Here is a 16,395-nt window from a genome sequence, read left to right as displayed (position 1 = left end):
TTAATTAAAGTCTCTTAATCACTTGAAAATTTGTACTCCTATTTTATATCAATTAAAATAAAGATCACTTTAATATTTTACGATATATAAGATGATATTTACTTAAATGAAGTAACATGGTAACAAGTTTAAAATGAAAAGTTTTATTTTTAATCTGAGAGATAGTTTATATTTAAAATAACACAATATAATTATGAGTATTTACCACAAAAATATTAAAAATTAAATAAAAAATTTATTTTTAAGAATAAATAACTAAAACTAATAAAAAAAATATAAAATATTTCGTAACAAACAACTTATCATTGAAAACTATGCCACACATATTATTTGAAAATAATCTTAACATAATTAATCCGATTATGACTTATTCAGTAGTATAACTTATTTCGCCTCGACTAATTTCTTAACATAACAAATCCAATTATGAATTTTTCAATAGTATATTCATCTCGACTAATTTCTCAACCTAATTTGTAACAAACAACTTATTATTAAAAATTATGTCACCATATTATTCGAAAATAATCTTAACACAACTAATTCGATTATTGACTTATTCAGTAGTATAACTTATCTCATCTCGACTAATTTCTTAATATTACTAATTTGATTATAACTTATTCACTAGTATAACTTAACTTATCTCGACTAATTTTTCAGCGTAACTAATTCGATTACGACTTATTCAGTAATATAACTTATTTCATCTCGATTAATTTCTTAACATAACTAATCCAATTATAACTTATTCAGTAGTATAACTTATCTCATCTCGACTAATTTCTTAAATAACTAATCCGATTATAACTTATTCAGTAGTATAACTTATCTCATCTCGACTAATTTTTCAATGTAACTGATCCAATTACGACTTATTCAGTAGTATAACTTATCTCATCTCGACTAATTTATTAACATAACTAATCCGATTATGACTTATTCGATAATATAATTTATCTCATCTCGACTAATTTCTTAACATAACTATTCCGAATATGACTAATTCAATAATATAATTTATCTCATGTCAATTAGTTTCTCAACATAACTTGTCTTCGAATCAAACGATCACGATTATTAAATCTCCTTACAAATTTCATCACTCTCTCACACTCCCATCTCCTATTCAATGCTTTACCGAACAGCTCCACACTACTCTTCTTCTCCTCTGCAGGTACTTTTTCTTCCCCAATTTCCCCTGTTTTTCATCAATTTTTCAACCAATTTTACGTAACAATTTTTTTTCTCTGATTTTGGGTGTTCAACAGGGGATGAACAGCTTAGAGAAGGCATTGAAAACCAGCTATTTCAGGCCTGAAACCGCCATGAAAATGACCCACAACCAGTCCTCTGTCGATGATTTTTTCGTTGATAACCTTCTTGACCTCTCCAATGGCTTTGCTGAAGACGAAATTGAGCAATTAAACGAACACCCAAATGGATTTAACACCCAAAACCCTTGCTCTGTTTCACCCCAGAAGAAAATGGAAGATGAAAATGGAGATTTTGGTTGTGAACTCAGTTTTCCGGTAACAAAAAAAAATGAATTCCGATTAGTTTTTTTTTTTTTTTGAATTTTTGAGATATAGTATAAAAGGGTTTTGTTTATAGGAAAATGGGTTGGATAATCTCGAATGGCTATCGCAATTTGTTGAAGAAGATTCACATTCTGGGTATTCGTTGATCGGAAAACTACCAGTGAAGAAGAACCAGTCAGTGACGGAAAACCCGGTTCAGGTGAATTTATGTTTTACAGTTCCGGTTCAAACAAAGCCCAGAACTAAACGTCGGAGAATCGGCGGTCGAGTTTGGTCTTTCACCGGTTCATCTACTTCCTCTGCTTCTTCCTCCACTATAACAACGACAGCTGAGTCAATTGTACAATTTCCGGCGCCGGTGATTAAGCGGAGGAAGATGAAAACGGAGAAACCGGTTCAACCGCGGCGGTGCAGCCACTGTGGTGTTCATAAAACACCTCAGTGGCGGACCGGTCCAATGGGTGCAAAAACGCTTTGTAATGCATGTGGGGTCCGGTTTAAATCCGGTCGGCTGTTACCAGAGTATCGGCCGGCTTGTAGTCCGACGTTTTCGAGTGAACGACATTCGAATAACCACCGGAAAGTTTTGGAAATGCGGCAGAAGAAGGAGGAACGAACCGGCGGTGACCGGTTTGCTCCGCCGGTTCATAGTTTTTGAAGAATTTAGGAGTAGAAATTTTAGAGGGGAAAAAACCGAACCGGAGTTGGTCCGGTTTATTTTGTACATTAATTCGTAGAATTTAAGTTTATAGTGTAACGGATATGTGAGTTTTTAATGTACTTTTCCATTTCCACCTAAATGAAAAGAAAATTAAATTAGTATAGGTAATGTTGAAAATTGCGTTCATCGTTTGGACATGCGATATGAAATTATGAAATGATTTTAGTGTTTGAACATACGATTTTACGTTGGTTTCGTATCATAAGATTAAATCTGAACTTCTTCGAGAATATGAAATTATGAAATGATTTTAGTGTTTGAACATACGATTTTACGTTGGTTTCGTATCATAAGATTAAATCTGAACTTCTTCGAGAATCACGATTTGAAATTTTAAATCATGATTTGAGATTTCTTAAATATAAAAATTGATCACAAGTTTATATACAGTATTATTTATTTCATACATAAATAAACTTTATGATTTATATCATTATTTCTAAATTATTTATATCTCGTATAATTTTACTGATATAAATTCATTATTACTTCAAATCAATTTCTACTTTACCATTTATATTTATCAAATTCAATATTTTCTATCAAATATATTTACCAACCAAATGAATCGACAAATTGCTCAAACTAACAATGTTGGTTCGTTTTCTCAATTATATAGCAAGAAATGCAAGTTCAACTTGAGAAGATTGTTTGTACTATGTTGAAGGATTATATTAAAGAGTAATACACCAAAACTTGTGTTTAATTTTATTTTTTTGTCGAATTAAAATTTGATCAATGCATATTATATTTTTTGAGAGTATCTTTGTGATGGTGTATTATCGATCTTAATAAATTTGTGCTTATTTGGTAACATTTATAAAGAATTGAGATAATTTTAATAGTATTACAACTTATGAGTTTTTATATTTATGAGAAAGCATACAACATAAAAAGTTCAAATCGCATGTCAAACAAAACTCAACTTCATCTCATAGTCATGATTTCAAATTATGATTTTATATCACTTGATCGAACGGACCTTAAATATAAATTGGATTTTCTTTGTGTGGAGATTAGTGATAGAAAATAAAAAATGAGGGTTTATTGATAATAAACGCTTGATGGCACTTCAATGAAATCATAATTAACAACGAAATGTCAAAGTTTGATCAATTTTTAAATCAATTCAAACAAGCTTTTAATTTTATGCAGAAAATCATCAAATTAAACCTATAAAAAAATTTGAACGATAAATAATATATGCAGTGTAATTTCATAAGTTAATTTTGAAAAGAATAAAGATGAGTGCATTCTACTTTCATTTTTTAATGGGATACATAATTAAACAAAAAAAGATTAATATATCTAATATAATTCACAAATATTTTTTTTTTAAAAAAATAATATGTATAAAGCTATCTCTATTTTATAAAAATCGAAAGATTATTTTCGAAACATCCTAAACAAAGTAGTACTAATTTGCTTGTCAAAACTAATAACACCAAAAAAGGGAAAGTAACTAAATGAGTGACTTGCAATTGCACGCCAAACATTTGGGTGTTTGCCAACCTCCAAAGTAGATTTAAAGTTTACTTGTGCTTTTAAAAGTAGTGTAAATATAATCCTAGCAAAATTATTCTATGGATAATATTAGACTCGAATTTGATATTTATTCTTATATTAAAACCTTTATAAATAAAATATTAAATTACTTTGTAATGTTTGCAACACATATACGACTAACAATAATATAACTGTAATCTCATAAGTATGGATTGTTTTTTTTCGTTATGGGAATATAACTGTTTTTGATAAACTATTGGCTCAAAAGAAATACTTTTGTAATTGAATTGCAAGAAAAAAATGATAGCAAAAAGAATAAGATACGTAGCAAATGAAGCAATAACTGTGTTCTATCTGTCTCAATTTATATGATATTTTTTATTTTTTCGAAAGTCAATCAGTTTATATTGATCGAAATTTTTGCGCATGAAATCTTCAATATTTTTGAAATAAAATTTATATATTTGTAAACTACGTAAAAAGTACTATAAGTCACAATAATAGATAATTTAAAATATTTAAAAGATCTATGAAAAACTTACTGTTGAAGATATACTTATATAAATCTCAAAATTTAAAAAGTGTCACATAAAATCGAAATGACAGCAATATTCTCTTTGAAGAAAAAGAAGATACACAACTACTTAATAATATAGTAAAATTGTTTTAACTACTTAATAATATAGTAAAATTGTTTTAGTAAAGTTAGAGGGCATATAGTTTAGAATCAATGTATGTATACACCTTGAATATTAAGTCTTGTGAACTTACATAACACTAAACTTACACTATGTTCTTTTTTTAGAAAAATGCCAACAAGTATAAATAGATTGCATACTGGCCATCAAACTTACTTATGAGGAAGATATAACAATGTCACTTGTTGTAGATTACAAATATTTATTATAAATCAATAACATCAAAAGTATTGAAAATACTTTAAACAATATATGAATTATTGTTTTTATCTTCGAACTATCGATAGCTTTAAAAACACTTTTTACTTGATCAACAGAACTTCAATACACCCTCGATCTTGCAATATGAGTGAAATAACACCTTAAATTCTCGCCAAGTTTAGGGATGTTGTCAATACTTTTCTCGACATTTTTTTTTATTAAGAACCTCATGTCTTTAGAAGAGTTTGAGGTCACTTGTTATGTAATGTGACACATTAGGATATGAACTAAGTCTAGTTAATCAAGTAGAGGGGTGTTTTTAAGAATATTAATAATTTAAGGACGAACTAATAATTCACACCTAGTTTAAAGGTGTTTTCAACACTTCTCTCTTATATTCACTATTAAGTGTGTGTTTGATAGAAAATAATTAATTTTCTCGCGATAAAAAAAATAAATTTACATTTTCCTTGTAAAAGTATTTTGCCAAAACTATTTTCTTCACTTAATTTTTTTTATCTGTTAGTTCAATTGAAATACTTTCTAAACAAATCTAATTGTTCGAAAAAATATATGAAATTATGCTAACTTTCAAAATGAACGATCTTTAACTTCTAATCCCGCTTATTTAGTAAAAATCCAAAATTCAAAATCTCTCTCCTTTAAAATCAATTTTTCATACCCCTCATAGAAATTTGTATAAATTCAAAGAATATTTTATAATGATAACACTCTCATCAAAATGACAATGACATAATAAAATTTGAAACTTGTTGACTGATACTTTTGGAATTTGAATTTCAAACTCAATAAGGGGAAACATTATTTCATAATGTATTTTATCCATTTTGTTTGGATGATTGTTACACATTGTGATATATTATTTTGTTAGTTTAAATATCATGCTTGTTTTAATTGTTATTCAAATTTTATTACTCATATCGTGTCATTATATTCACTGTTAGGTAAAAATGAAACAATTTTGTATACTACTAATTTGATGTGATTGTATTGTTAAACTCCATTCGTAACTATCATCATTGTCCACCATTATCAATTAACATCGTTTTTATCACCTATTATTATGAACCACAATCATTCACCATTCACAGTTATCACCACCATTACTCGTTAAAGTAAAGATTTGTTCCTCATTGAAATTGTTTTGTAGTATACCTTGCATAAGGGAAAACTCAATTAAATTAATAATGTAAATCAATCAAACATTGCTTCAAAATATTATTTGCACAAAATGCAAAAATAAAAAAATGTCGCCCACCGTGGGGCTCGAACCCACGACCACAAGGTTAAGAGCCTTGCGCTCTACCAACTGAGCTAGACGGGCTTTTGTTTGAAAATTTCTTATCTATTTAAATAAAACGTAAAACAAAATCTATGAAGGATAAACTCTATCACCTTTACCACTTAATTACAAAAAGATTTAAACTCGTAATGTGCATCTAATTCACACTTCACTTAATTCACTCTTATAACAACATCAATCTTCTATTCATTCATTGTTTTGCTTATTATTTCCAAGCAAGGGGCAATCATTGTATTTACCTTCTATTTATGTTAAAAGATTCACTTCAATTTCGATTATGTATATACATAACGCCATAACCCAATAAAACAACAAAAATTGTGCAAGAACCTTATACTGATATTTATTTTTGTTAGTATTGAACTAGATTGAGATGCTCAAGTCGAATTTGGAGCATTCCAAAAACTTGTCAAGTGACTGAGTTTTCCTTTTTAGGTTGACCCTTTCCAATATGTGAAATGTGGAAATGAAACTCCGAAACAGGAACAAGCCTTCAAATGAGGGCGTAGTCCAGATCCTATAAACTTTAAATCCAGAATCCGCACCTTCTCTTCTAATGTCTAGAACACCCACGCGAACAATATCACAGCTGTAAAAAATGGTTCAAGCAAAAACAAATTATCATTACACAGGATTATGACTGACCTAAATGAAAACCTTGCATTTTTCCAGTAACAAACAAGACACCTGGTTTGATATACAGATATATGCCTCTGAAGCTATGAATTTTAATTGACAGAACAAATATCAATACGGATTTCATACACACGTTACAGTTACCCCATTTCCAGCTAAGATCGCGTATTTCAGATATCAAAATGACGAGGGCAACAAAAGAAGCTACACCATAATATTATTTGACGGAGCTACTTTCAGCCATGTGATCTTTACCTGCTTCTAACTCCAAGTCAGAGTTCTATTTTGGTCGTCGATAGAAAATGTCATCAACACCTTCTTTTATTCGGTTTCCCACTTTCTGTAAGTTCTTGGCAACTCCCAACGCAACCAAATTTGCGTTCCTGGTGAACCTGTATTTTCAAGGTATCAAAGTACATGAGTGTTGTTATCAAGCACTTCACTTCCAGAAGAGTTCATATCAAGAGTTTTAAGAATGCTTGCCTGGTGAGGAAGTCATTACCAGTTGAATGAGTTGGTTTATGTGATCGAGACTGCGGTACTCCATGACTGTCTAAAAGAACAAAAATCATAAATTAGAAAAAGATGTTTCAGTAAGAGGTTTGAGTTAAATAGCATAATAAATTACGAGCAACTAAAAACGATATTCACCATTTAAACTAACCAAAATCCAATGGTCAGGTTTGCTAAATTGATCTTCCAAAATGTATTTAAGAAGAAAAATTATTGTTCGTCTTAAATCTATTTCCCAGCTTTATGCTTGTTGCAGTTGGTGGAGTCACCATTGACGAGGGAGAGAAAGAAAGGAAAAGAGGAGACCGGAGATCAGGTGTAGATTTTGGGTGAAGACAGTAAATTAAAGTCCCTCTTATTAATACGTTTTTGTTGTGTTGGCAAGGACATTTGAGAAAAAGCAAGAATGGTTACAAAGCTAAACTGCTAGATAATATATAAGTTTGCTAACACGTGTAAGATCTATCTCCAACTAGTAGGTATTATCACCGATATGAATCATTTTCTGCCATTGTATCCCATCTTTAGTTAAGTCTGCATTGATTCCAAGGATTAGTAGACCTTCCGAAACAACTTCCTTCCAATTATTTTTAGGTCTACCCCCTTAAAACCTTCACTCAACAAAGTCTCACACCTCAAGCCAGCTGCCAGTGCATTTGTAGGTTGACACAGGACATGACCAAACCATCTCAAGTGACCTCTCATTTTATCCTCGAAGTGTGCTACTAGTACCTTCTGACAAAGTAGTCATTTTGAATCTTGTATGACGGCACATTCATCTTAGCAACCACATGTCTGCAACACTCATCTTGAGGATATGTTGGGCTTTAGGGGCTCAACATTCACTACCATATAACATTGTGAATCTCAAAGTTGTTCTATAGACCTTATCTTTCACTTTGGCAGGCATCCTTTTATCACATAACACCCTGATACTACTTCATTTCAACAAACTAATTTTAATCCCGAGTAACATCTTCATCTATCATTCCATTATCTTGAAAACAAGCCTATCTATATTAAATATCTGCATTTTGGTACCACAATTCCATCTAATCTCACCTCAACTTCGCTCTTCTCATACTGATTAAACTTGTGTGCATGTCTTCCGTCTTCTACTTATCCTAAAACCTTTGCTCTATAAGGTGCTTCCACAGTTTAAGCTTTTGGTTGACATTCTCACTTATCGTCAACAAATAAATACACCATAGGACCTCATCTTGTTTTGTGTTGGTTAGCTCATTCATAATTAGGCTAAACAAGTAGGGCCTCAATGCTAACCCACTATTATGAGAAACTTCTCATCTCCTACTAATGTTTTTACTTTTGAAGCTACTCACGACTCTTTCACACATGTTCTTAATGAAATTTATATATTTAATAAGAATTCTTTTCTTTTCCGTCACCCACCAAAGGACTTTCATGGTACTCTATCATATATGCTTTCTTTAGGTCAATAAACAACATGTTAGGTCTTTCTTCCTTTAAATTTCCATCAATCTTCTAAGAAAGAAAATAGCCTTCATTGTAGATCTACATGGCATAAATCCAAACAAGTTCTACGCCACTCTTGTCGTGTTTCTAAATTTAGGCTCTATCACATTTTCTGAAGTTCCATCATATGACTCATGAATTAAGTGGTACAACTTTGCATATCTCATTTGTTCATATAAATTGGAATCGGAGTACAATTCCTGCACTCAAAGGGCATCCTATCAACTTGGTATAGCACTGAATATCTTGGTTAGTCATTCTATCCAACCTCTCTAAAGATGCTTCTAAACCTTTATAGGTATACTATCTGGACCACAAGTCTTTCCTCATACTTTTCATATCATTTTATCTCTTTTGGCCTAATTTACGAGTGTAGCTAAAGTTTCTATCATACACACACATGTGGAGGTGTTAAATGTTCTCTTGGTTCGAGTTGAACAATTGATCAAAATAGCCTCTCTATCTCCTCTTCTTGATCTCGTCATCTCCCGTAAAAACTTGTTGTAAATCATCTTTCATATACTTCAATCGATTTAAACCCTTAACCTAATTCGTCTTTAATACACTTCACCTGTCTTAAAAGCTTACCCTTCTAATCTCTCAATCGGGCTAATTTAAATATTTCTTTCTCTCCTTCTCATGTCCCTAGCTCTTGGTCCAAGTCATCAAGAGCTTCCCATTGGGCTTTTACTAATAGCCTTCTCAGCTTCTCTTTTAGCTCTCTTGTATTCTTCAAAGGCTAATTTGTCTTCTGCTTTTGGCAACTTCGTGTAATACTATCTTTTGGCTTTAATAACTCTTTGTACCTCCCTATTCCACCACTAGGAGTCCTGTGATCGAGATCCTAAATCTTTAGACACACCTAACACTTCCCTTACTACTTTTCTAATCAATCTAACATTTCCTTCCACAGGATGTCTATGTCCCCCTCTAAGTCCCAAGCTCCCTCTTCTCATAGTTTTTCTTGAAAGGCTACCTGACAGCACCCTTTAATGTCCACCACCAGTTCGCAGTTGCTTACAAATCATCTTTCTTTCTCATTCCACTCTTAAGCTTTACATCTAAGACTATTAACCTATATTGAGTGATCATTGTTTTTCATTGAATAATCATATAGTAAAATAGTCCTTAAATGTACTTCTATCTCATCTTCTAGTAAGGATAAAGACCATTTGACTATGATCACTCCCACTCTTATATGTTACTACATGAGAATTTGTCTCTTTAAAATATGTATTCACTAAACTCATGGTAATATACAGAATACCTTCAACAACACATAACTCATAGACAATGCTCCAAGCTATTACTTTGATCAGCATTCAGAATGGATCAAGGATCTGAACTTTATGAGTTCTGTAATCTGTATTCTATGACAGCGATTTCAAGTGTTAGTAACTGGGTTCTAAATTTATTTTGTACATATTTAGTAAATTTCATAATGCAAATACAAACTCTGGGCCTAAGCTATTGGATTCTACCAAATCCATATGTTAAAGCCTGCCTCTGCCACTGTCAGCAAAATATGATGGTTTCAAATGTTTAAGAAACTTATGACAATACATTAAGCAAATGTATTGTAATTATATCCTGACAGATCCACTCATTGCAATTACTGATTCCTACAAAGCATGGAAATATAAGCCAGAGAGATTGTTGATGGTGTTCAAGAAGCTCGAAAAGTATTGGGAAGTTTGAGAAGAGTATCGGGACAAACAGTAGCTCCATCTCTTCACAAAACCAGTAGTTCTGCAAAGGGCATATAATTTTTTCCTCTGTCCTGAATATAAAGGCTATACGAAAACCTCAAAAGGTGAAACAAGCCACTCAATTCTTGGTATAAAACATTGTAAGTCGAGACCTGCTAGCTGGGTGTAAACTGCTTCAACAATGGACTCCTAGCCATAAATAGAGGTACTTGAGAGTAACAAAGCAGAGGAGAAAATATTCTTAGAAATAAATAGGGAAGTACAATTCTAATATTGATCAAAGATTTTCTAGTCATAAATTCTTTAATTTTAAATTTTCTAATAAAGAATATTTCTCGGGAAGATACCTACAAAACCATCAAAAGAATTTCCTAATGCGTCACTAAAAGCAAAAATTACAGAGGAAATGCAGTAGCTAAACACGGACCAACTTTCACTAAGATACTTAGGAGTTCGTTAAACTTCCCAATCATGAAAAATCTATTACCAGAATTAAGATATTCAGGAAATTTTTAATCAAGCAACACTCTCTAACTGCAAAAAAAAAAAATAATCATATGTCCATCTGAACATCAAAGACCTCAAACAATACAGTGAAGACTTCTTTCGGCATTGAAATCTGAAATAACAAAAGGAAGTCACCTTCTCTCTTACGAGCATGGCCAGGAGCTGCCTCAGCTGAACTAACCTTTCTATCCACCAAGACCTGTGCCAGTGCACACTTACGTTAGTTGAGCAAGAAAGTTGTGGAATAACAAACAATTAGGATATAAAAACGAGCATTGATGCATATTATCTTCTGAGATATACTCTCTTTTACAGGCATAAATTAATTTCACATTACAAAAAGTGATCAATAAAGCTGACAGGTCAGTCACATAGTATGTATAACTCATTTTACAAGAGATATCAAAGCATTACACCTCAAATGGGAATAAATTGCTGCAGATTAGAAGCCTATGCACGATTTGCTTCTGATCTCAATAAAACCACTCACCATCACTACAAACTATTTATCCTCAAAATATCATATTCATCTTCTCAGAATCAAAAATTTATCCTCGAAGTATCAAATTCATCTTCTCAGAATAAAAAATTTATCCTCAAAACATCATAACAAGGAACAAGCAATGAAGGAATAAAAGAGATAAGAAAGCAAATGCAAACCTCAAGGCCAGCACAGAGTGGCAATTCTGTTTGAACCCCTTGCCCATCAGCTGACCGAGCTTTCTGATCCAGGTAAACAGAGTAACCAATACAAGAATATCTAAAATCTGTAAGGTTCTTACCCTCCTTAGAAGCTTGCATCTCAGATTTCTCAACAATATATTGAGGTACTAGTAATCAAAACAAAAAAAACAGTCTCAGAAAATAGCTAACTAAGTAGGTAAGTTCTAGAAAGCAACAAAAAGAAAGCATGTGATGCTTGAAGAGAAAACATTGAGGGAGATGCTCTCAACTATTAAGTATGTAAAGTCACATGTTCTGATTTCATGTTTTACTACACTATGCTTTTTACTGATAAAAGTTGTATCAGGACCAACTAGCACACACACCTCAGTTATCACCCCCGAGTACATGTTACATCCACCACCATAGGTATCGATTAACTCTAGCCACCAAGAATTAGGCAAATAAAAAGAAATCATCTAGTGTGTTTGTCTCTACTAGAATTTAAACACTGGTCTCCAATGTTTTCACTCACTCAGTTGACCGCTATAGGAAATACCCTTGGGTGTTGCAATGCATACTTTTGTCAAAGGACTACCCATAAAATAATACATACTTCTCTCAAAGGGTAACCTACAAAAACAAGCAATCAAGACGATGTTAAGAGTTTCTCTTGTCCAAATACAGAAAAAGTAACAAGCATTACGAACAATATAAAGAGAACCTGCAAGATCTAATCGGCAAGTTGAAATTCATAGTCTGACTATAAGGTGTTTGGACAATATTTGGTTGTAGTTTAAAAAGGAGAAGGTTGAAGTTCAAAAGAAAGAGTTGAAGTTGAAAGAGTATATGGAAGTCCCTAATCATAAAAGAAAGTATTTGGAAGTCAGATATGTTTGGACATGGATTCCACTAGAGTCAAAAATGAACTTTTGTGAGTTAAAACCATCATTTCACTTGAAATACTCCTCAGACTCATTTTTCAACTACAAGTTTGTTTCAAGTTGGAGCTGAAATAATGGATCAAATTGTAAATCAAACATTGATTTGCAAGTAATATTTCAAATTGAAATTGGAATAACGAAAAATTCCCCCTAATTTATGTGATGCACTTACCTTTCAAGTTTCTCCCCAAAAAATGATACACTTTATATTTAGAAACATTTTAACTTCAAAGTTTCAATTTTACTTATAAAAAGATGATTTATAGCCACAAAAACATTTATGGCTTGTTTTAGACCATAAGTTTCAGAAGTCTTTATTTGTTTTTATAACTCTATGCTAGTCAAAGTGCATCACATAAATTGGACGAAAGGAGGAGTAATACCTTTGTCCCAATATATGAGATGCACTTTGACTGGAACAAATCTTTTACCTTCTCAACAAAAAATATACATTGCCAAAAGGGATATATCAGATATTCTCACCACAAATCTCAAATGTCCATTCATGAATAATTTCAAATGTTTAGAAAGTCCTAACCTTTAATAAAGAAGTAGCCAACTAAATGAAGTTGAACCACAAATAATTATCAGAAAAAAGCATGATCAAATAACGGAATCTTGTTGTAGCACGCGAATCATTCAATCAACTACCCTCAAGTCCAAACTGGTGGGAATAATCTATGTGAATCCTCCATTTTCTGTTCCTTTCTATTTGAGCTCATTTTACTCCAATACTCAATATTTCATCTTACAAGACAATAAGAGATTCCCTAAAACTAGATAGCCCGTAATACTCGCTCTTACTGCTACACCGACATAGAAATCTGCTAGACTCCTGGCAAATCATTATGCATGTGCGTGTGCAAGCCCACCATAGAGACTATATTGCCACAGTGAGAAAATATAAGGCAAAGAACACTCATATCTAAGCAGCACATTTTCAGAAAATGAGTTCAAGGATCAAAATTTTGAGCAAACTAAGCTCGTGTTTGGCCATAGATTTCAAAGTTGGAACTTGAAAATTTCAGTTTCCGCATGCATTTTACTATTTCACAAATTGATTGTGAATGGAAGTCCCAAAAACCCATTAGTTGTAGATCTGATTAAATTTCACGGCCAAACGGATATTTGAAACGCTAGCTAAATCAAACAACTAAATGAAAACCAAAAAATGAAATTATTTTAGAGAGAGCAAGGTACCTTGAGGAATAGAACGGCTAAGTCCGAGGCATAGAGGATTCAGCGAATTGGATTTATAAGTAGACGAGTAATACAGACATCCTTTGCATGATTTTCCTGGATTCTTCAATGATGATGAAGATGATGAACTTCCCTTTTTGCCTTCACTTCCGGCTTCCGCCGGATTATTCACACTTTCACTATTGCTGATACGGCAGTGATCGGCGGTGTTTCTCTCTTTTCCGATGGCAATTTTGTTCTCCGTTTCCGTCATTCCTTTCTACTCCGTCGCCGATTTATCGTCTCTACTTCGCCGGAAAAGCGATTGGAAAATGTATTCTATTGGAATTGAAACATTCCTCGTAATGGGGCGGGGCGGGGCGAATATCGGAAATCATTTCCGGGGCGGGAAAAAAACAGGCATTATAGGAAAAATTGTATATAATAGCAAACTAATAACATAAATTAAATGGAATAGCTAGGGTTTGATTTAATCGTGCTCCATAGCAAACATTAGCTAAAATTTGCCAGCGTCTCTCTCCAAAAAATCTCGCTCGCCACTCTCCATTCTCGCTCGTCTCTCTCGCTTTATATACAGAAGTGTATAATTCTGTTTCTGTTTTGTATAAAGCGAGAGAAACTTGTATATACACATGCAAAACTGTATATTTTCATGTTATACACTTAATTATACAATTTACAAACATTTTACTTCAAATATTGCAGAGAAAAAGGCCAACGAATTATACAATTGCGAATTATACAATTGCAGTGAAATACAATTTTCTCTAGCTTTATACAACAGAAGTGTATATATTGTGTTTCTGTTTTTGCATAAAGCGAGAAAAACATATATCTTCTTGCTATACACTTATAATTATGCAATATACATACATTTTAATTCGATTCAACTGTATGCAAAATAAATTATACAATTGCAGCGAAATAGGCCAGCGAATTATACAATTTAGGCCAGCGAATTATACAATTGTATATGTATAACAAATTATACAGTTTTATGTTTGCTATGGAGCGCAATTATGCAAAGTTTGCTATAGCATACAAATATGAATTTTTTGTTTGCTATATGTGAAAGTTGCCCTATTTTATATATATATATTATTTTATTTTGTGAATTTCATATTTTAATTATTTATCACGATAGAAGATTACAAAAAAAGGGGAGATCGATATTAAGAAAAGTAATAACAAATAAATAAATATATATATAATTTCAAAAAGCCTTCAACCCGTACAAAATGGTGTGAAGATCGAATATTTTATATCCATGAGATCCATTAATTTAAAGAGTACCACCTATATATTTTCCCTTTTTTTTCTTGGTATTACAGTCCACGTAATTTCTTTTTTGAACAAACAGACATGCATATGCTTCTTGAACTCTACTTGGCGATTTACTTTCTACGTGTATTATTTCACATAAAATGAATATACTTGTTCAACTTTATACAAACTTAAGTATCTAGTTATACACACTGGACTTCTTAAAATACAACTGGAAGGGAGGAAGAAGCCCATCTTAACAGGAACTGATCTTTCCCAATAAGCTTACATGCACTCTATTCCTTCCACCATACCAAATTTTGGTGAGTAAGAAAAAATCACCTAATATTTTTTGCTTTCGTCGAAATTTTGAACCTCACATCATACACAACTCACTAACTTTTTTCTATAACTGAGTGACCACCCTTTGAATCAATCGCGGCCTACTAAACTCGATGTATAATAAATCCGCCCTCTACCCTTCCCACGGCCTACTGAACTCGATGGATAATGAATCTGCCCCTTTACTCTTCTCCACTTATATAGTGGACTTCTCTTTGCATAGTGTGGAGCTTGAACCTGAGACCCAAGCCACGAATTCTCCACCTTTTTTCACTTGAGCTAAGCATTGGGGCTACACAACTCTCGAACAAAGCAAAGATTATCAATCATCCCCAGATTAATGTGATCATAAATTCCAAATGACTAACATGTCTTTGGAAAGAAAAGGAAACAGAACTTAGCCAACCTACTTTCCATTAAAATTTACAAAGTTTGCTTATTGTTGTTTCAGAATCTTACTCACATACTGAAGTTTTACAGTTGGTAAATGTGTGGGGTCACAACTCACAACAATGAAGTGCCTACAAGAAATAAGAACTGCAAAAATTATGTTTTTACAGCACGATGACCAAAAACAGGATAATAAGTATCCAGCTCAAGTAGTTCTAAAATCTCTTGTGTAGCCCATAGATACGACGAATGGCCCTCGATGAATTCAGTTACATCAACCTGTAAATGGAGTACCAAAGAATTTGAACTTCAACTAAATGCAGACAACTGCAATACAGAAAGAAAAAATGGGAACATCAAACTTACATTCTCAACACCAGGAATCTCAACTGGTTGAATTCCAGCCAGGCCTTGAGTAAGGAGACTGTTCAAAAGAAGTTACAGAAGTCATAAGAAAGAGAAGCAGAAATCGGCAAATCAAACGTCAAAGCAGATAGCGAGGAAATCCTTGAAACCGTCAAACATATTGCAGCAGCAGTAGTTGATATTTTCAAAATCAGTACGACACTTGTGAATAACGCATACCTGGCACGAAAGGCAACTCCAAGCATCCAATCATTTGTAGAATAAGCATTCACAAATCTACCAGCTACCACCTGCAAAACAAGAACAGCGAACTTCAGATAGTAATGAGGTTGAACCCTACACTTCTAAATATGAAGAAAAGGGAGGGGATAATACGG

At 32.6% G+C, this 16,395-nt stretch overlaps 3 protein-coding genes and 1 non-coding gene across 8 annotated transcripts in view; 1 reads left to right on the top strand and 3 right to left on the bottom strand.

Moving 5' to 3' along the window:
- Window positions 1–1,058: 1,058 nt before the first annotated feature.
- Window positions 1,059–2,370, top strand: LOC107013738 (GATA transcription factor 5-like). Its single transcript, XM_015213615.2, has 3 exons — window positions 1,059–1,177; window positions 1,272–1,532; window positions 1,615–2,370. Exons 1-3 carry the CDS (start codon window positions 1,133–1,135, stop codon window positions 2,197–2,199), a joined length of 891 nt encoding a protein of 296 aa, XP_015069101.1. The 5' UTR covers window positions 1,059–1,132; the 3' UTR covers window positions 2,200–2,370.
- A 3,569-nt stretch (window positions 2,371–5,939) lies between these two features.
- On the bottom strand, window positions 5,940–6,012 carry TRNAK-CUU. Its single transcript has one exon. It is a non-coding gene; the product is annotated as a tRNA-Lys (tRNA).
- Window positions 6,013–6,193: 181 nt separating this feature from the next.
- On the bottom strand, window positions 6,194–14,039 carry LOC107012541. 2 transcript variants are annotated; one of them, XM_015212411.2, is made up of 6 exons: window positions 13,658–14,038; window positions 11,511–11,680; window positions 10,986–11,049; window positions 7,111–7,180; window positions 6,883–7,019; window positions 6,194–6,580 (listed from the first exon to the last, which is right to left on the bottom strand). In XM_015212411.2, exons 1-5 carry the CDS (start codon window positions 13,908–13,910, stop codon window positions 6,908–6,910), a joined length of 669 nt encoding a protein of 222 aa, XP_015067897.1. In that variant the 5' UTR covers window positions 13,911–14,038; the 3' UTR covers window positions 6,194–6,580; window positions 6,883–6,907. The 2 variants fall into 2 exon arrangements, with proteins under 2 accessions (XP_015067897.1, XP_027770914.1); XM_027915113.1 differs by lacking the exon at window positions 6,194–6,580 and having other exon boundaries at window positions 6,633–7,019; window positions 13,658–14,039.
- Window positions 14,040–15,659: 1,620 nt separating this feature from the next.
- The window catches only part of LOC107012430 (transmembrane and coiled-coil domain-containing protein 4-like), a 7,699-nt gene continuing 6,963 nt past the window's right edge, over window positions 15,660–16,395 (bottom strand). For all 4 annotated transcript variants that reach the window (XM_015212276.2, XM_027915911.1, XM_015212277.2 and 1 more), the window contains 3 exons: window positions 16,238–16,308; window positions 16,019–16,076; window positions 15,660–15,931 (listed from right to left, as the gene is read on the bottom strand). In XM_015212276.2, the coding sequence (XP_015067762.1) occupies window positions 15,809–15,931; window positions 16,019–16,076; window positions 16,238–16,308 (252 nt within the window). In that variant the 3' untranslated portion in view covers window positions 15,660–15,808. The remainder of the gene's footprint in view (window positions 15,932–16,018; window positions 16,077–16,237; window positions 16,309–16,395) is intronic.

This window comes from Solanum pennellii, chromosome 3, assembly GCF_001406875.1.
Source record: "Solanum pennellii chromosome 3, SPENNV200".
In the NCBI taxonomy this organism is placed as follows: Eukaryota; Viridiplantae; Streptophyta; class Magnoliopsida; order Solanales; family Solanaceae; genus Solanum; species Solanum pennellii.
This window is presented reverse-complemented; position numbering and strand designations above follow the sequence as displayed.